This window comes from Tachypleus tridentatus, chromosome 10, assembly GCF_004210375.1.
Source record: "Tachypleus tridentatus isolate NWPU-2018 chromosome 10, ASM421037v1, whole genome shotgun sequence".
Taxonomy (NCBI): Eukaryota; Metazoa; Arthropoda; class Merostomata; order Xiphosura; family Limulidae; genus Tachypleus; species Tachypleus tridentatus.
In genome coordinates this window covers 4,900,621-4,923,524 of record NC_134834.1, presented here as the reverse complement: position 1 = coordinate 4,923,524, position 22,904 = coordinate 4,900,621, and the positions used below count along the sequence as shown (strand labels likewise).

The 22,904-nt window shown below is 33.2% G+C and overlaps 1 protein-coding gene across 1 annotated transcript in view; it reads left to right on the top strand.

The window, feature by feature from the left end:
* The first annotated feature begins 8,723 nt into the window (after positions 1-8,723).
* The window catches only part of LOC143228671 (sodium- and chloride-dependent glycine transporter 1-like), a 69,293-nt gene continuing 55,112 nt past the window's right edge, over positions 8,724-22,904 (top strand). The window contains exons 1-2 of the mRNA XM_076459921.1: positions 8,724-8,867; positions 9,705-9,808. Of these exons, the coding sequence (XP_076316036.1) occupies positions 9,788-9,808 (21 nt within the window). The 5' untranslated portion in view covers positions 8,724-8,867; positions 9,705-9,787. The remainder of the gene's footprint in view (positions 8,868-9,704; positions 9,809-22,904) is intronic.

The following is a 22,904-nucleotide window of genomic DNA, read 5'->3' as shown; positions in this document are numbered from 1 at the left end:
ACATGCTCAAACATATCATTTTCTTGAGAGTGTTCTTTTGTAACTATTAAATACAACTGTCACTAACCTCTTCTAACCACACTTCCAAGCCTATATTTTCAACTAGAAAAATGGCCTTCTTCATGTATCACTAAAGGTACCAGAAGAAGCGAAATGTTCTATGGACGATAGTACATACGTAATAAATAAATATTATATATCTGTGGTTGGCTCTTTGGTTGTTTAACCTTCAATATATTTCTTTTATTTCTTTCACCAACCACTACACGTAATATCCTACATAGATTTTTTCTAAGCCTATGGTGCATACCGCCTAGTAGAAAATTATATAATATTCTATCGGTGGTACGTCTGTGATTAGCTGATTTTTCGTTTGGGGCAAGTCGTTGAGGTCTATGTTCAGATTCATAATCTATAAAATGTTGTGGCGAAGGAAATGTTAAAAATAATTCACTATTGAGTAGCTTATAATATATATATTGGTTACTCTGGGAGAAAACAAATATGCAGTCAAAACTAACCGTAGCAATAAAGTATTTCTACTAGTTCAACGACGTGAAGGCTTTAAAATATTCAACCAAACTTCAAAGAGCTATGTCTCGCTTAAAATGAAAGAAAACCAAATTAATAAACATTAACAGACGATTTTCCGCTGAACAGGCAACACATGCTACCAAGCTAAGCCTAACACACTATGTTAGAAATTACGGGCATTTTAACGGTTTGTTGTGGTTTTCAATCCATTTTTAGACAATGAATTTAAATTGTTACTGCCATAAAAAATGTTTGATATTTTGAATTTCACCGTTGTAAAAAATATAAATTCAGCATAATGATTTTTAAAATAAAAATTGTCGTAAGTTTGTTTGTTTGCAGTTAAGCGCAAAGCTGCACAATGGACTATCTGTGCTCTGCTCACAAGGGGCATCAAAATCCTGTTTTTGGCATTGTAAGTCCGCTGTACCACAGGATGGCATTTTTTTAAAACATCAGCAAAGTAAACATATAAATAGAATCATCACGTTATTTAATAAAGTATTGTAATATGTTAAGTGAACATATAAATAGAATCATCACGTTACTTAATGAAGTATTGTATTGTGTTAAGTAAACATATAAACAGAATCATCACGTTACTTAATAAAGTATTGTACTATGTTAAGTAAACAAAGAAATAGAATCATCACGTTACTTAATAAAGTATTGTATTGTGTTAAGTTAGCATATAAATAAAATCTTCACGTTATTTAATAAAGTGTTGTATTATGTTAAGTGAACATATAAATAGAATCATCACGTTATTTAATAAAGTATTATAATATGTTAGGTAAACATATAAATAGAATCATCACGTTATTTAATAAAGTATTGTTATTGTGTTAAGTGAACATATAAATAGAATCATCACGTTATTTAATAAAGTATTGTTATTTTGTTAAGTAAATATATAAATAGAATCATCACGTTATTTAATAAAGTATTGTTATTGTGTTAAGTAAACATATAAATAGAATCCTCGCGTTATTTAATAAAGAATTGTATTGTGTTAAGTGAACATATAAATAGAATCCTCACGTTATTTAACATATATCTTTTCAGTTCTACTCACTTTCCACGAAATGTTCTGTAAATGAAAATTAAACATTAGTTCTTCTATTTATTATATATGTCTGTGAGTTTTTGTAGCAAAGCTTTATCGGACTACCTGCTGTGTCCCGCGGAGGGGTATCGAACCTCTGACTATAGTGCTGTAAATCCGTAGACTTACCGCTGTCTCAGTGGTCGATTATTATACATGATCAACGTATGTAGTTAATAACATTCTGATGTTATAGTCTACTTTCTGTTGAAGATGTTATTTTACAGTGTTGGACTATCACTGCTATGAAGAGGTTATTTTACAGTGTTGGACTATCACTGCTATTTCAGATAAGTAATAAAATCGGAAAAAAAAATATGAAGCTCATATCTAGAGTTTATATTGATATATATTAAATATTTTTATCTCTTATAATTCATATTTTCTACTGCCATAACATTGTTGTGAACTGTGTTTTAAGACTTTAATGTACATATTTTGTTTGCTAGAGGGAGTTTTGGCATGAATTATTGATAAATTTGTCGTGATATGCACTACATCTCCAATTTTCAAGAGAGTTAGTGAAAACAAACTAGTAAAATAAAATTACCAAAGAGGTAGGAAATAAATTGTTCGTCTGTTAATATGTTTCGGTCGATTTCTCAAGTAACGGATATGTTAATTAGCCAGTTTTAAGTTACTGCTGTAGATGCGAAAGGAAAGTTAACAAGTAAATAAATGTTTATTTCTTTTGTGAATGTGCGAGTGAGTTCGGTGTATCGCTTGGTGAGCCTGATAGACTTTTGATAGAAGAAATGAAATGTAATAAATTCTTTAAGTTTTTTTTTGTTGTTGTTGTTCTTGATGTTCAGCGTAAAGCTACACAATAGACTATCAGTGATCTATTCACCTTGGGTATCGAAACTCAGTATTCAAGAGTATAAACCTTCAAAGTTACCGCTAAGCCTTTGAAGGGCATTTTGTTAAGTGGTCTGAATTTTGTATAATGTTTTAGCGGATAACGAATGAAATAAAATATTTCAACAAATGAATTAACCAATAAACCCATATTTTATAAATAAAAGATGGCGTTCGTTTCAATATGATTTTTAAACTATGCATTATTGGATTGCTTGTATCAAATGAAATATGTTGGATATTTTTTACTTGATTGTTGTTTTTATAATATGATTAACGTTATTGATGAAATATTTCTTATTTAAATAGCTTCACATTTATTGTTCTATGTGTGATAAACTATAGAATTAGGACCCGTCGCATCAAACATGCTCGTCCTTTCAGCCGTGAGGGACGTTATAGTGTGACTGTCAATAACACTATTCGTTAACAAAAGGTTTTTTGAATTTCGCGCAAAGCTACACTAAGGCTATCTGCACTAGCCATCCCTAATTTAGCAGTGTAAAACTAGAAGGACGGCAGCTGGTCATCATCACCCACCGCCACCTCTTGGGCTTCCCTTTTTAATTGTACAAAGAACAAATAAACATTGTTTCAGGTAATGAATTGTGTACATTACCTACAGGTTAATTTGATTTTATGAGGAATAAATTGCGGAATGTATGCAAGATTATAAATAGTTTTGAATAATAATAATTTCTTTTTACCCAATTTTTGCATAGACGGACTAATTGCAGTCTTTATTATTGTTATATTATGCTATAAATTATTTGATTCGTCGTCAGGCGTATATGAGATTTTTCAATGATCGTAATGTAGATTGGATAATTTCAGAATTGTTAAAAATTAAAAAAGAAAATACGAGTGATCACCAGAGTAAATATATTTAATCACAACGTTTCGTTGTACTAGTTTTATCACAAAATAGCTACACCATATTACCATGACTTGATCTGAAAATCATACATAGAACGACAAAAAAATTACATTTATTTTACGCTCTGCTTTCTCGACATAATGTTTATTCTCTCTTTTTATTTTATTTAATAACAATAATAATTAAATGTATAATAATTGTCATTAAAGTACATAGATATGTAATTTGTTTCATGTATCCAATACATACCGCGAGAGGGCGACATATACCTAAGCTGAAGTATATGTATAATAACTATCATTAAAGTACATAGATATGTAATTTGTTTCATGTATCCAATACATACCGCGAGAGGGCGACTTATACCTAAGCTGAAGTATATGTATAATAACTGTCATTAAAGTACATAGATATGTAATTTGTTTCATATATCCAATACATATCGCGAGAGGGCGACTTATACCTAAGCTGAAGTATATGTATAATAATTATCATTAAAGTACATAGATATGTAATTTGTTTCATGTATCCAATACATACCGAGAGGGCGACTTATACCTAAGCTGAATATTGTATAATAACTGTCATTAAAGTACATAGATATGTAATTTGTTTCATATATCCAATACATATCGCGAGAGGGCGACTTATACCTAAGCTGAAGTATATGTATAATAACTATCATTAAAGTACATAGATATGTAATTTGTTTCAATATTTGAGCTGAAAAATTCAGGTAGAAAATTTCTGTTGGTTCATATTTAATCGATTCCTCGTAATTTAAAAAAAAATAATTTAACGCTTACTTTACTTACTTTACATTTTAAAGTACAACTCAAAGCATGTGTCTTTGCTTATTATGTGAAGTAAGTTACTATAGTTTAACTATAACATGGTAAATTACACATTAATGTATTTTGTGCGTAACCAAAGTACGTGTATAGGATTATTAAAACTATTTGTTTAAAGTCACTAATTCGGCAGAATGGAATAGCCAAATTCAGAATAAATTGTCAAACTTAGTAGCACAGCGGTTCACAGCCAACACTGATAAGTGCCATGACCAATAAATGAAATTTGGTTAAACACTCACTTAATTTGAGGTAGGCTTTCAAACACGATTGTTTCTGGATGTACTGTCGGTGAGTTTCACGCTTGCTAATAAAAAATTAATAATGCATAACTCTTACATATTGTTCACAATACTTACAAAATATTCAACACTACAGTTTGTTGAATTTCCGTCGTCCTAACTTTTAGGTATCTGTAAAATGTAATTTTTATCATTCAACAAAGCCAAAAATAACTTTCACTATATTTAACTATTAGTACAAAGTACATTAATGTTAATGAAGTGAGAGTAACTGACATTGAGTAATTAGGAACTTGTCAGCTATGTGAAATTCAAATTTAATTATCAGGACAAAGTACAATAATGTTAATGAAGTGAGAGTAACTGACATTGAGTAATTAGGAACTTGTCAGCTATGTGAAATTCAAATTTAATTATCAGTACAAAGTACAATAATGTTAATGAAGTAAGAGTAACTGACATTGAGTAATTAGGAACTTGTCAGCTATGTGAAATTCAAATTTAATTATTAGTACAAAGTACAATAATGTTAATGAAGTGAGAGTAACTGACATTGAGTAATTAGGAACTTGTCAGCTATGTGAAATTCAAATTTAATTATTAGTACAAAGTACAATAATGTTAATGAAGTGAGAGTAACTGACATTGAGTAATTAGGAACTTGTCAGCTATGTGAAATTCAAATTTAATTATCAGTACAAAGTACAATAATGTTAATGAAGTGAGAGTAACTGACATTGAGTAATTAGGAACTTGTCAGCTATGTGAAATTCAAATTTAATTATTAGTACAAAGTACAATAATGTTAATGAAGTGAGAGTAACTGACATTGAGTAATTAGGAACTTGTCAGCTATGTGAAATACAAATTTAATTCTCAGCACAAAGTACAATAATGTTGATGAAGTGAGAGTAACTGACATTGAGTAATTAGTAACTTGTCAGCTATGTGAAATTCAAATTTAATTATTAGTACAAAGTACAATGATGTTAATGAAGTGAGAGTAACTGACATTGAGTAATTAGTAACTTGTCAGCTATGTGAAATTCAAATTTAATTATTAGTACAAAGTACAATAATGTTAAATGAACTGAAAGTAACTAACATGAAATATATGTTTTATTTTGTTTATAATGTTCTTACATGATGGTATGGGTATTATCTATACCAAAAGTATGGTTTGTGTTATCTCAGTAATGTTTATGATTCTTGATTGAATGTTTTGTAGCTACAATGTCTGAAAAGTTTAATTTCTCCATTCACAGGTGTTACTGAAGACTTTTGGATTGATTTCCTAAAATGAGATATTTTGAAAAACACTGGAATGAAGACAAAGTTGTGGTCGGTAACAGTAAGTTTTATTATTTGATTGTGTAAGATACAAGACTGATTGTAAATAAACTATGAGCAAAGTGACAGTAATGTTATCAAACTGGCAAAGTGACAGTAATGCTATCAAACTTGCAAAGTGACAGTAATGTTATCAAACTGGCAAAGTGACAGTAATGTTATCAAACTGGCAAAGTGACAGTAATGCTATCAAACTTGCAAAATGACAGTAACGTTATCAAATTGGGAAAGTGACAGTAATGTTATCAAACTGGCAAAGTGACAGTAATGTTATCAACCTGGCAAAGTGACAGTAATGTTATCAAACTGGCAAAGTGACAGTAATGTTATCAAACTTGCAAAGTGACAGTAATGCTATCAAACTTGCAAAGTGACAGTAATGTTATCAAACTTGCAAAGTGACAGTAATGTTATCAAATATTCAAAGTGACAGTAATGTTATCAAACTGGGAAAAAGAAATGTTTCACCTATTTAAATGTCACTTAGTACATTAATTAATTAAGTACATTAATTAAAAGAATCTTAAACAAGTGGTCAGGAAGATAATCAAAGAACTGATATTTATTGAATATTGTCACTAAACATCAAGGTTTATTTGTCATCATTGATATTAAAACAGTAAGGTTGGTTGGAATTATGTATGTAAGGTTCATTAACATGGACAATCATGTTTCATTAATCTCCACTATAACTTGTTATTTTTGTAAAATTCTGTTTGATTCACCTCTACCTTAACCTGTAGCTTGTTAAAACCTTGTTTGATTAACCTCTACCTTAACCTGTAGCTTGTTTAAACCTTGTTTGATTAATCTCTACCTTAACCTGTAGCTTGTTAAAACCTTGTTTGATTAACCTCTACCTTAACCTGTAGCTTGTTAAAACCTTGTTTGATTAATCTCTACCTTAACCTGTAGCTTGTTAAAACCTTGTTTGATTAACCTCTACCTTAACCTGTAGCTTGTTAAAACCTTGTTTGATTAACCTCTACCTTAACCTGTAGCTTGTTAAAACCTTGTTTGATTAATCTCTACCTTAACCTGTAGCTTGTTAAAACCTTGTTTGATTAACCTCTACCTTAACCTGTAGCTTGTTAAAACCTTGTTTGATTAACCTCTACCTTAACCTGTAGCTTGTTAAAACCTTGTTTGATTAACCTCTACCTTAACCTGTAGCTTGTTAAAACCTTGTTTGATTAACCTCTACCTTAACCTGTAGCTTGTTAAAACCTTGTTTGATTAACCTCTACCTTAACCTGTAGCTTGTTAAAACCTTGTTTGATTAACCTCTACCTTAACCTGTAGCTTGTTAAAACCTTGATTGATTAATCTCTACCTTAACCTGTAGCTTGTTAAAACCTTGATTGATTAATCTCTACCTTAACCTGTAGCTTGTTTAAACCTTGTTTGATTAATCTCTACCTTAACCTGTAGCTTGTTAAAACCTTGTTTGATTAATCTCTACCTTAACCTGTAGCTTGTTAAAATCTTGTTTGATTAACCTCTACCTTAACCTGTAGCTTGTTAAAACCTTGTTTGATTAACCTCTATCTTAACCTGTAGCTTATTAAAATCTTGTTTGATTAACCTCCACCTTAACCTGTAGCTTGTTAAAACCTTGTTTGATTAGTCTCTAACTTAACCTATAGCTTGTTAAAACCTTGTTTTATTAACCTCTACCTTAACCTGTAGCTTGTTAAAATCTTGCTTGATTAACCTCTATCTTAACCTGTAGCTTGTTAAAACCTTGTTTGATTAACCTCTGTCTTAGCCTGTTCTGTGTTCTTCAGGTAGTGAAAGACAGACCAATGTTCTGTTGAAACATGTACTTTGTTACGCTATCAATAAAACGTGTGCTTATAAATCGTTGTTTGACTACTTGTTGTTAGTTGGAAGCTTCTGCTTTTTATTTTCACTCACTGTTTATTCACACCCTCTGCTTTATTGTTTAATATTGTAATACCAACATTTAAATTCATTGTCTTAACGCTTCATATTTTTACTTTGTCTTATTATTATATTATGAGTTGGCCTGAACTGTTGCATGAAAGTGAATTTCTAATACACATATCACTCCTGCTGGTTAGAAAATGTTGTCATAACGCACGTGAAGATGGCGCTTGAATCACATTTAGGGTAGGAACTGTTCTGTTGTTTTTGCTTGATTGGGCGTGAAACTAAAACGTGTTTGCCCCCCAGTTCGTCTGCACGTATACTGCTAGAAACCAGATTTCGATACCCGTGGTGGGCAGAGCAGAGATAGCCTTTTTTGGATCTATGTTCTTAATAACAAACAACAAAAATGTGTTTTTTAAGTGTTGTCATATTATATGTAAAGATGGCGCCCGTATTTTAAACTAGAACGATTCTTCCACTCATGCTTCCATTAATAATATTTGTTAACAAAATGGAATCATACTGCCTTGTGTATGAACAGTCATCTCTAAACATGTCTCGTCAAGCCACAAACCAAAGATGCAAAATTCTTTTAACAGTTTAATGCAATTAATAATAAATAGAAAAAAATATATTTAGGCATGGTTCTAAAGAGAAACTCTACTGCACCTCAGAAAGTGCATACATACGACCTTTTACATTCAGTATTAATAAGTGTATACTTTACTGTAACATTAAAAAAACGTTCTATATTATATTCAGAGTTCTTTGTTTATCTAGTTTAAATATTTCCTTTTCTAGTACAGCCAATGCGACTACGTGTTTTGATGACTCAAAAACCTAAATATAACCTCGTGCTGTCTGTTGATGACGCGTGAGAAGGGAGGTGGAGAGTTACAAATAGAACAGCGTAAACTAAGCGCATGCCTGCGCGTCGGTGTCTAGTTGTCACGTGACATTTCCCGCCAGTCACTGAGACCTTGAGTGAATGGACTAAATCGATTATCCATTGCCCGGGCGCGATGCAAGGACGCTATGAGATAGGCGTAATACTACAAGTTTCGTCATACGTCTCGTGCTGGGAAGTTGCCTTTCCAGGGTTGTGTTATTATTTTTTTTATGTGTAGGATCGAAATAACTGAACATTTTGTATAAAGGTAGGGTATACTGTTATTTAGAATTACAACACATATTATTTAATTTATTTTTAAAATTTGATATTGGCAATATTAATTCTAAGTTTCTCAGTTTATAAGAGTTATGTTTAAAATGGCTGCCTGTTTTAAGGACAGACATAAACCGTATGGAGAACCTTCGAACGACAATGTTTTTAATTTGTCCTGGGGAAAGTAACGTTTTCCCTCTGAACAGCTTCAGCTAGGTAGGAAAGAGAATCTTAGGGGTTACACACCAGGAACTCATATTACAGCAACTATGGTAGCACCAGTGTGGGTGTAATTCTAGTTTCAGCTAAGTTAAGATATGGAATACTACAGTGTGGTAGAGTGCTTGCATTATACATTGTCAGGTATACATGGAAAGATTGTTGCATAAGTTACAAGTAGCACAGAGCCATCTTTATTCGGTTAGGTTACAAGATGTTATTTCAATACTCACTCATTTATATGGTTTAAATATTCCATATCTTAATTTATAGAAACGAACCAACAAACATTGCAATAACTTAAGCCTCTATTCGTCATTTGTTGTATTCTGTAATTATTTGATAAGGTCCAACACTTCCTACATATTTAATCTGTCACTTCATTTTTTCTCAGTTCATGTATAGTTATGCTACTGCCTGTGTTTTATATTACATAAAACACAAACACCTAACAGCAGCGACATGTTACGTCTATTGCATGTTTAGCTATAGTAACACTTGTGTTGTATTTTAAACAAATAATTAACGGAACATTAGATGTCACTAGTGCTGTAAGTTTTTCCTTTTAAATATTTATCTCTGGTGCTGCTATTTGTATTTTGTTTTACAGAAAATTCTAAAGTGGTATTATATTATAACGAGAGATACCAGTAAGTCAGTAAACACCACATCTGCTCTTTAAAACTGGAAGAAATGACCAAACGCTATGATCAAGTAAGTTAAACATCTTTATAGGTTCCTAACACAATTAAACGCTCTACATATCCAGGGTTATATTTATATAAGGAGTGACAAATAAAAGATGTAACTTTCAGACAAGCAACAGTTTTAGGAAAAAAGCATAAAAATATCTCTTAAACAATTAGAAGTTTTATCTATTAAAATATTACATTACCAGCTAAACGTTTCAGAATTTAGACAAACACATTAATCTGGTCAACATATAAATGTATACATGTAAACAGACTAACCTGGTCATTCTATAAAGTTTTTAAATTCTAAACACACTAATCTGGTTAACATATAAAGGTTTTAGTTTGTAAACACACTAATCTGGTTAACATATAAATGTTTTAGTTTGTAAACACACTAATCTGGTTAACATATAAAGGTTTTAGTTTGTAAACAGACTAATCTGGTCAACATATAAAACTTTTATTTTGTAAACTCACTACTTTGGTTAACATATTAAGGTTTTAGTTTGTAAACAGACTAATCTGAACAACATATTATAAAGGTTTTAGTTCTTAAGCAGACTTCTCTGATCAAAATATAAAGGATTTAGTTAATAAACAGACTCATCTGGTCAATATTTATAGGTTTTAGTTTCTTAACAGACTAATCGGGTCAACACATAATTTTTTTAGTTTGTAAACAGACTAATCTGTTCATTGTATAAAGATTTTAGTTTGTAAACAGACTAATCTGAACAATGTATTATAAAGGTTTTAGTTTTTAAGCAGACTTCTCTGATCAAAATATAAAATATTTAGTCAATAAACAGACTAATCTGCTCAACATATGAAGGATTTAGTTAATAAACAGACTAATCTGGTCAACATATAAAGGTTTTAGGTTATAAACAGACTAATCAGGTCAACACATAATTTTTTTAGTTTGTTAACAGACTAATCTGTTCAACTTATAAAGGTTTTTCTTTGAAAGAAACAAATCTGGTCAACATCTAAAGGTTTAATTTGTAAACAGACTAATCTGGTAAACATAAAAAGGATTTAGTTTCTAAACAGACTAACCTGGTCAACATACATAGATTTTAGTTTGTAAATAGACTAATCTGGCCAACATATAAAGGTTTTAGTTTCAAACAGACTAATCTCTTCAACATATAAAAGTTTTTATATCAAACAGACTAATCTCTTCAACATATAAAGGTTTAGTTTGTAAACAGAATTATCTGGTGAACATCAAAAGGTTTTATTTTGGAAACAGACTAATGTGGTCAATTTAGAAAGATTTTAGTTTGTGAACAGACTTATCTCCCAATGTATAAATGTTTTAGTTTCTAAACAGACTGATTTGGTCAATATTAGAGCTTTTAGTTTGTAAACAGACTACTCTGGTTAACATATAATTTTTAGTTTGTTATCAAACTGATCTGGTGAACAATAAAAGGTTTTTGTTTGTAAACAGACTAATCTGTTAAACATGGAAACGTTTTAATTTGTAAACAGACTATTCTGGTCAAGATATAAAGGTTTTAGTTTTTAAACAAACTCATCTCAGCAACGTATAAAGGTTTTAGTTTATAAACAGACTTACCTGATGAACACCAAAATGTTTTAGTTTCTAAATACACTAATTTGGTGAACATATAAAGGTTCTACTTTGTAAACAGACTAATCTCATCAACATACATAGATTTTAGTTTTAAGCAGACTAGTCTTTTTAACATAAATGTTTTATCTTGTAAACAGATGTGACTGGTGAACATAAAAAAGTTTGAGTTTTTAAACAGAATAACCTGAACAACATATAAAGGTTTCAGTTTTTTAACACACTAATCTAATCAATATATATAGGTTTTGGTTCTAAACAGAGTAATCTGTTTCATGTTTTAAGGTGTTAGTTTGTAAGTAGACTAATCTGGTGAACATATAAAGGTTTTAGTTTGTAAGTAGACTAATCTGGTGAACATATAAAGGTTTTAGTTTGTAAGTAGACATATCTGGTGAACATATAAAGGTGTTAGTTTGTAAGTAGACTAATCTGGTGAACATATAAAGGTTTTAGTTTGTAAGTAGACTAATCTGGTGAACATATAAAGGTTTTTTATTGTAAATACACTTATCTGATCAACATATATAGGTTTTTGATTGTAAACAGGCTTATCTGGTCAACATATAAAACTTTTATTTTGTAAATAGACTTATTTGGTCAACATAACAATTTTTGTTTGTATACAGGCTAATCTGTTCAACATCTACAGATTTTGGTTTGTAAACAGACTAATCTGGTCAGCAAACATGTAAAGGTTTTAGTTTGTCAACAGACTTCTCTTATGAGCATATAATTTTCAACAGACATATCTCATGACCATAATATTTTAGTTTGTAAATAGACTAATCTGGTCAACATATAAAACATAAGAATGTGATACAGTTTTACAGTAAATGATAAACTACTAAAATGATACATTTTTACAGTAAATGATAAACTACTGAAAATGATAAGTTTCACAATAACTGAAACACTAATAAAAATGTTAGTTTTACAGTAACTGATACACTAATAAAAATGGTACAATTTTACAGTAACAGATACACTAATAAAAATGGTACAATTTTACAGTAACAGATACACTAATAAAAATGGTACAATTTTACAGTAACTGATACACTAATAAAAATGATACAGTTTTACATTGTCTGATACAGTACTAAAAATGGTATAGTTTTATAGTACCTGGTACTCCACTAAAATGGTACAGTTTTAGAGTAACTGATACACTAATAAAAATTATACAGTTTTACATTGTCTGATACAGTACTAAAAATGGTATAGTTTTATAGTACCTGGTACTCTACTAAAATGGTGCAGTTTTACAGTAACTGATACACTAATAAAAATGATACAGTTTTACATTGACTGATACAGTACTAAAAATGGTATAGTTTTATAGTACCTGGTACTCTACTAAAATGGTGCAGTTTTACAGTAACTGATACACTAATAAAAATTATAGTTTTACATTGTCTGATACAGTACTAAAAATGGTATAGTTTTATAGTACCCGGTACTCTACTAAAATGGTGCAGTTTTACAGTAACTGATACATTATTACAAATGATACAGTTTTACATTGTCTGATACAGTACTAAAAATGGTATAGTTTTATAGTACCCGGTACTCTACTAAAATGGTGCAGTTTTACAGTAACTGATACATTATTACAAATGATACAGTTTTACATTGTCTGATACAGTACTAAAAATGGTATAGTTTTATAGTGCCCGGTACTCTACTAAAATGGTGCAGTTTTACAGTAACTGATACACTAATAAAAATTATACAGTTTTACATTGTCTGATACAGTACTAAAAATGGTATAGTTTTATAGTACCTGGTACTCTACTAAAATGGTGCAGTTTTACAGTAACTGATACACTAATAAAAATGATACAGTTTTACATTGACTGATACAGTACTAAAAATGGTATAGTTTTATAGTACCTGGTACTCTACTAAAATGGTGCAGTTTTACAGTAACTGATACACTAATAAAAATTATAGTTTTACATTGTCTGATACAGTACTAAAAATGGTATAGTTTTATAGTACCTGGTACTCTACTAAAATGGTGCAGTTTTACAGTAACTGATACACTAATAAAAATGATACAGTTTTACATTGTCTGATACAGTACTAAAAATGGTATAGTTTTATAGTACCCGGTACTCTACTAAAATGGTGCAGTTTTACAGTAACTGATACATTATTACAAATGATACAGTTTTACATTGTCTGATACAGTACTAAAATGGTATAGTTTTATAGTACCCGGTACTCTACTAAATTGGTGCAGTTTTACAGTAACTGATACATTATTACAAATGATACAGTTTTACATTGTCTGATACAGTACTAAAAATGGTATAGTTTTATAGTACCCGGTACTCTACTAAAATGGTGCAGTTTTACAGTAACTGATACATTATTACAAATGATACAGTTTTACATTGTCTGATACAGTACTAAAAATGGTATAGTTTTATAGTACCCGGTACTCTACTAAAATGGTGCAGTTTTACAGTAACTGATACACTAATAAAAATGATACAGTTTTACATTGTCTGATACAGTACTAAAAATGGTATAGTTTTATAGTACCCGGTACTCTACTAAATTGGTGCAGTTTTACAGTAACTGATACATTATTACAAATGATACAGTTTTACATTGTCTGATACAGTACTAAAAATGGTATAGTTTTATAGTACCCGGTACTCTACTAAAATGGTACAGTTTTACAGTAATTGTTACACTAATAAAATGATACAGTTTTACATTGTCTGATACAGTACTAAAAATGGTATAGTTTTATAGTACCCGGTACTCTACTAAAATGGTCCAGTTTTACAGTAACTGCTACATTACTAAAAATGATACAGTTTTACATTGTCTGATACAGTACTAAAAATGGTATAGTTTTACATTGTCTGATACAGTACTAAAAATGGTATAGTTTTATAGTGCCCGGTACTCTACTAAAATGGTACAGTTTTACAGTAACTGCTACATTACTAAAAATGATACAGTTTTACATTGTCTGATACAGTACTAAAAATGGTATAGTTTTATAGTACCCGGTACTCTACTAAAATGGTACAGTTTTGCAGTTACTGATACACTAATAAAAATGATACAGTTTTACATTTTCTGATACAGTACTAAAAATGGTATAGTTTTATAGTACCTGGTACTCTACTAAAATGGTACAGTTTTACAGTAACTGATACATTACTAAAAATGATACAGTTTTGCAGTTACTGATACACTAATAAAAATGATACAGTTTTACAGTAACTGATACATTACTAAAAATGATACAGTTTTGCAGTTACTGATACACTAATAAAAATGATACAGTTTTACATTTTCTGATACAGTACTAAAAATGGTATAGTTTTATAGTACCTGGTACTCTACTAAAATGGTACAGTTTTACAGTAACTGATACATTACTAAAAATGATACAGTTTTGCAGTTACTGATATACTACTAAAGAGACTTAAACTGTAGTTTTAAAGTAATTGGTGACTGGTAAAAGATAATTTTACAGGAGTTAGTGCACTAGACAACGAAACAGTGGGGGATTTGATGACAGTCTTTTAATCTTTATATAAAACTGGACTGTGTGAAACACAAAATTGGTGTAACTAGAGAAGTTGACATGAATTGTAATTTTTGGTTTTTAAATGCTCACCACAGCCCTTAGAGTCGAGACACAGTATACAGAAACCAGGAATTAGGCCGTCTGCAATGTACTCTCGATAATTACACGTGAAAGTAACCTAAAAAAAAAGGTAATAAAAGTGCAGTGGTCGAAACCAAACATGGGTAGATATCATCGTATGGGAAAGGCCCTGGAATGTGGGGGTTGAAGGTCACATTGGAGCCATGTGGACTGCCCGATGTAAGGGTTTGCTAAGACGGACCTGCCTTTGTAAATCAAGACCAGGGTTGTTCACATCAGAGGGCCTAATTGCTGTCATTGCGTCATTCATAGTATTCAAAGGCACGTAGACTGCTTGCATATCTGTCTCTTCCGCACCATATAAGGTGAGGGGGGAAGCCACAACGCTGTCTATTCATTCATTTCTCACTTATTAAAATACTGGATAAGATAAAACGCTGAACTGGCTAAAACACGATACTTATAATTTTCTGCAGCCGTTTCTTTGTTGTTGTTTTTACGAATAATACGGACTTCTGAAGAACATGAAACAAATGTTCTTGTTACATGTGGGAAGACGGAAGTTGGTCATTCCCGTTAAAAGAGATTCCAGATATTTGTGTGTCCTGACTGATGACCCACTAACGGTTATCATACAAAGAACCCATAATTAGTATGGATACAAAGTTCTACTGATGGTCATACGTTAATTTTTAACATAATGTTTGAATCACAATTAGTAGTGTTCATACGTAAGGCCTTGTTACGTTAAAATCACAGCTGGTATTGTTCAGACGTAAGGTTTTGTTACGTTAAAGTCATAGCTGGCAGTGTTCAGACACTACAACTTGGGTTTGTTTACTTTTCTATTCTAGATATCACTTATCTTACGTATTTGTTTTTGTTAATAAGCAGATAGCTACACAGTATGCACTACGGGTATCGAAACCCGACAGTTAGCGATGTAAAACCACACTGAATGGCGAGTCTTACTTTAATACAAGGTATTAATTCCTTTATCCAATAGCAACTTACAAGAGATTTATGAGAGGACGCAGCTAACATATTTAGTTGATCGAATTTGGTTCATGGCATTTAAAATCCGCGAGTTCGTGTCATACTGTGTTCTAGAAACTGGTTTTGGTTGGAGGGCCAGTTGCCATTGTGACTACTAAACTGGTTTTTCTTGTAATTTGTAGGTTAATAATCAGATAGTATTGAGAGAAAACCAAGTAAAAAATCTGTAATTAATCCCCAGAAGTGAGACTTGCTCAACAAAACATTCAAGTCGAAAATATTTGGTACAAGCTTGTGAATTATTTGGTTATAATGTTTCTAAAAGCTAACGCCCTTTTATCTGGTGATTGGGCCACGAATAAACTTTCAATATTGACCAAATATTGTACTTCCTGGGAAACTTTAACGTACATGAACTCTCAATTGTTCTAACTCTGACGTCACATGAACTTTGTGGTCCTGAACTGTTCATTGTTCTCAGCTGAAACATGGAATGAACTGCAAATAATTCTCTACTCTCATATCACATGAAGTGATACTTCTTAACTGTGATGCCACATGAACTGTTGATGGTTCTCGTCTCTGATATCACATGAAGTCATTTCTCAACTTAGTTGTCACACAAACTGTTGATGGTTTTCGTCTCTCATATCACATGAAGTCATTTCTCAACTTAGTTGTCACACAAACTGTTGATGGTTCTCGTCTCTCATATCACGTGAAGTCATACTTCTCAACTGTGATGCCACATGAACTGTTAATGGTTCTCGTCTCTCATATCACATGAAGTCATTTCTCAACTGTGATGCCACATGAACTGTTAATGGTTCTCGTCTCTGATATCACATGAAGTCATTTCTCAACTCAGTTGTCACAGAAACTGTTGATGGTTCTCGTCTCTCATATCACATGAAGTCATTTCTCAACTGTGATGCCACATGAACTGTTAATGGTTCTCGTCTCTCATATCACATGAAGTCATTTCTCAACTGTGATGCCACATGAACTGTTAATGGTTCTCGTCTCTCATATCACATGAAGTCATTTCTCAACTGTGATGCCACATGAACTGTTGATGGTTTTCGTCTCTCATATCAGATGAAGTCATACCTCTCAACTGTGATGCCAACTGTTCATGGTTTTTTCTCTCATATCACTTGCAGTCATGGTTCTCAACTATGATATGTCATGAACAATAAGACAACTCTGATGTTTTCGCGGTAATACTTTTTATATCTGGTTTTATCATTTCTGATGTGTACTTTGCTTTTAAGTTCTATTAGTTGTGTTTGTACTTAAGTATAGTGGGAACTCCGTTGATAGTCTAAAAATAGATGTGTTTTAATCCCAGCTAGTTCTTCTTGCTTGTGCTGTAACATCTGAAATAAGTGACGACACGTTTTTAAAAAGAAAAACAACCACACGAAGAGAAGCCAATTCTAGGAAAAGTGACTTGGCATCTAACTTTCCTTACATCTATCTCCAAGTTACATAAATTTCCGGATCATATTTGTAATTATTTCACATTATGGCGTATTATTGTGTACAACTGTACTGGAAGTGAAACTCGCAGTATACGATGATGAAGAAGGTTGAACACAGAACATAAGAAAATCAGATAATACAGTGATGAAGAAGGTTGAACACAGAACATAAGAAAATCAGATAATACAGTGATGAAGAAGGTTGAACACAGAACATAAGAAAATCAGATAATACAGTGATGAAGAAGGTTGAACACAGAACATAAGAAAATCAGATAATACAGTGATGAAGAAGGTTGAACACAGAACATAAGAAAATCAGATAATACAGTGATGAAGAAGGTTGAACACAGAATATAAGAAAATCAGATAATACAGTGATGAAGAAGGTTGAACACAGAACATAAGAAAATCAGATAATACAGTGATGAAGAAGGTTGAACACAGAACATAAGAAAATCAGATAATACAGTGATGAAGAAGGTTGAACACAGAACATAAGAAAATCAGATAATACAGTGATGAAGAAGGTTGAACACAGAATATAAGAAAATCAGATAATACAGTGATGAAGAAGGTTGAACACAGAACATAAGAAAATCAGATAATACAGTGATGAAGAAGGTTGAACACAGAACATAAGAAAATCAGATAATACAGTGATGAAGAAGGTTGAACACAGAACATAAGAAAATCAGATAATACAGTGATGAAGAAGGTTGAACACAGAACATAAGAAAATCAGATAATAGTGATGAAGAAGGTTGAACACAGAACATAAGAAAATCAGATAATAAGTGATGAAGAAGGTTGAACACAGAACATAAGAAAATCAGATAATACAGTCATGAAGAAGGTTGAACACAGAACATAAGAAAATCAGATAATACAGTGATGAAGAAGGTTGAACACAGAACATAAGAAAATCAGATAATACAGTGATGAAGAAGGTTGAACACAGAACATAAGAAAATTAAATAATACAGTGATGAAGAAGGTTGAACACAGAACATAAGAAAATCAGATAATCCAGTCATGAAGAAGGTTGAACACAGAACATAAGAAAATCAGATAATACAGTGATGAAGAAGGTTGAACACAGAACATAAGAAAATCAGATAATCTAGTCATGAAGAAGGTTGAACACAGAACATAAGAAAATCAGATAATACAGTCATGAAGAAGGTTGAACACAGAACATAAGAAAATCATATAATCTAGTCATGAAGAAGGTTGAACACAGAACATAAGAAAATCAGATAATACAGTCATGAAGAAGGTTGAACACAGAACATAAGAAAATCAGATAATACAGTCATGAAGAAGGTTGAACACAGAACATAAGAAAATCAGATAATACAGTCATGAAGAAGGTTGAACACAGAACATAAGAAAATCAGATAATACAGTGATGAAGAAGGTTGAACATAAGAAAATCAGATAATCAAGTCATGAAGAAGGTTGAACACAGAACATAAGAAAATCAGATAATACAGTGATGAAGAAGGTTGAACACAGAACATAAGAAAATCAGATAATACAGTGATGAAGAAGGTTGAACACAGAACATAAGAAAATCAGATAATACAGTGATGAAGAAGGTTGAACACAGAACATAAGAAAATCAGATAATCCAGTCATGAAGAAGGTTGAACACAGAACATAAGAAAATCAGATAATACAGTCATGAAGGAGGTTGAACACAGAATTGAAGAAAATCACCCAAACTGTTTCTAAAGCATTATTTCAGTATCTTAAGTTTCAATTCTAAATTACCGTAAGTTGACATAAACATTTGTACCGACTTTACTGTAATGTGTGCCATAAACATTTGTACCAACTTTACTGTAATGTGTGACATAAACATTTGTACCGACTTTACTGTAATGTGTGCCATAAACATTTGTACCAACTTTACTGTAATGTGTGACATAAACATTTGAACCGACTTTACTGTGTGACATAAACATTTGTACTGACTTTACTGTGTGACATAAGCATACTGTACCGACTTCACTGTGTGACATACTCTACCGACTTCACTGTGTGACATACTGTACCGACTTTACTGTGTGACGTACTGTGCCGACTTTACTGTGTGACATACTGTACCGACTTCACTGTGTGACATACTGTACCGACTTCACTGTGTGACATACTGTACCGACTTCACTGTGTGACATACTGTACCGACTTTACTGTGTGCCATAAACATTTGTACCGACTTTACTGTGTGACATAAGCATACTGTACCGACTTTACTGTGTGACATACTGTACCGACTTCACTGTGTGACATACTGTACCGACTTTACTTTGTGACATACTGTACCGACTTTACTGTGTGACGTACTGTGCCGACTTCACTGTGTGACGTACTGTACCGACTTCACTGTGTGACGTACTGTACCGACTTTACTGTGTGACGTACTGTACCGACTTTACTGTGTGACATACTGTACTTATGGATGAAATCAACGTGACAAGAAACTTCATAAGAGGAGGAAACAAACAAGTAAGGAGTGCTACACCTACAGTCATGTAACTTACTACACCTACAGTCATGTAACGTACTACACCTACAGTCATGTAACGTACTACACCTACAGTCATGTAACGTGCTACACCTACAGTCATGTAACTTACTACACCTACAGTCATGTAACGTGCTACACCTACAGTCATGTAACGTACTACACCTACAGTCATGTAACTTACTACACCTACAGTCATGTAACGTGATACACCTACAGTCATGTAACGTGCTACACCTACAGTCATGTAACGTGCTACACCTACAGTCATGTAACGTGCTACACCTACAGTCATGTAACATGCTACACCTACAGTCACGTAACGTACTACACCTACAGTCACGTAACGTACTACACCTACAGTCATGTAACGTGCTACACCTACAGTCATGTAACGTGACAGTCATGTAACGTACTACACCTACAGTCATGTAACGTGCTACACCTACAGTCATGTAACTTACTACACCTACAGTCACGTAACGTACTACACCTACAGTCACGTAACGTACTACACCTACAGTCACGTAACGTACTACACCTACAGTCATGTAACGTGACAGTCATGTAACGTACTACACCTACAGTCATGTAACGTGTTACACCTACAGTCATGTAACGTGCTACACCTACAGTCATGTAACGTGCTACACCTACAGTCATGTAACGTGCTACACCTACAGTCATGTAACGTACTACACCTACAGTCATGTAACGTGTTACACCTACAGTCATGTAACGTACTACACCTACAGTCATGTAACGTGACAGTCATGTAACGTACTACACCTACAGTCATGTAACGTGCTACACCTACAGTCATGTAACGTGCTACACCTACAGTCATGTAACGTACTACACCTACAGTCATGTAACGTACTACACCTACAGTCATGTAACGTGCTACACCTACAGTCATGTAACGTGCTACACCTACAGTCATGTAACGTACTACACCTACAGTCATGTAACGTGCTACACCTACAGTCATGTAACGTGCTACACCTACAGTCATGTTACGTGCTACACCTACAGTCATGTAACGTGACAGTCATGTAACGTACTACACCTACAGTCATGTAACGTACTACACCTACAGTCATGTAACGTGCTACACCTACAGTCATGTAACTTACTACACCTACAGTCATGTAACGTGCTACACCTACAGTCATGTAACTTACTACACCTACAGTCATGTAACGTGCTACACCTACAGTCATGTAACGTACTACACCTACAGTCATGTAACGTGCTACACCTACAGTCATGTAACGTGACAGTCATGTAACGTACTACACCTACAGTCATGTAACGTACTACACCTACAGTCATGTAACGTACTACACCTACAGTCATGTAACGTACTACACCTACAGTCATGTAACGTGCTACACCTACAGTCATGTAACGTACTACACCTACAGTCATGTAACTTACTACACCTACAGTCATGTAACGTGCTACACCTGCAGTCATGTAACGTGCTACACCTACAGTCATGTAACGTGACAGTCATGTAACGTACTACACCTACAGTCATGTAACGTGCTACACCTACAGTCATGTAACGCGCTACACCTACAGTCATGTAACGCACTACACCTACAGTCATGTAACGTGCTACACCTACAGTCATGTAACGTGCTACACCTACAGTCATGTAACGTGCTACACCTACAGTCATGTAACGTACTACACTTACAGTCATGTAACGTGACAGTCATTTAACGTACTACACCTACAGTCATGTAACGTGTTACACCTACAGTCATGTAACGTACTACACCTACAGTCGTGTAACGTACTACACCTACAGTCATGTAACGTGCTACACCTACAGTCATGTAACGTGTTACACCTACAGTCATGTAACGTGCTACACCTACAGTCATGTAACGTACTACACCTACAGTCATGTAACGTGCTACACCTACAGTCATGTAACGTGACAGTCATGTAACGTACTACACCTACAGTCATGTAACGTGCTACACCTACAGTCATGTAACGTGCTACACCTACAGTCATGTAACGTGCTACACCTACAGTCATATAACGTGCTACACCTACAGTCATGTAACGTGCTACACCTACAGTCATGTAACGTACTACACTTACAGTCATGTAACGTGACAGTCATTTAACGTACTACATTTACAGTCATGTAACGTGCTACACCTACAGTCATGTAACGTGCTACACCTACAGTCATGTAACGTGCTACACCTACAGTCATGTAACGTACTACACCTACAGTCATGTAACGTGCTACACCTACAGTCATGTAACGTGCTACACCTACAGTCATGTAACTTACTACACCTACAGTCACGTAACGTACTACACCTACAGTCACGTAACGTACTACACCTACAGTCACGTAACGTACTACACCTACAGTCACGTAACGTACTACACCTACAGTCACGTAACGTGCTACACCTACAGTCACGTAACGTACTACACCTACAGTCACGTAACGTACTACACCTACAGTCACGTAACGTGCTACACCTACAGTCATGTAACGTGACAGTCATGTAACGTGCTACACCTACAGTCATGTAACGTACTACACCTACAGTCATGTAACTTGCTACACCTGCAGTCATGTAACGTGCTACACCTACAGTCATGTAACGTGCTACACCTACAGTCATGTAACGTACTACACCTACAGTCATGTAACGTGCTACTCCTACAGTCATGTAACGTGCTACTCCTACAGTCATGTAACGTGCTACACCTACAGTCATGTAACGTACTACACCTACAGTCATGTAACGTGCTACACCTACAGTCATGTAACGTACTACACCTACAGTCATGTAACATGCTACACCTACAGTCATGTAACGT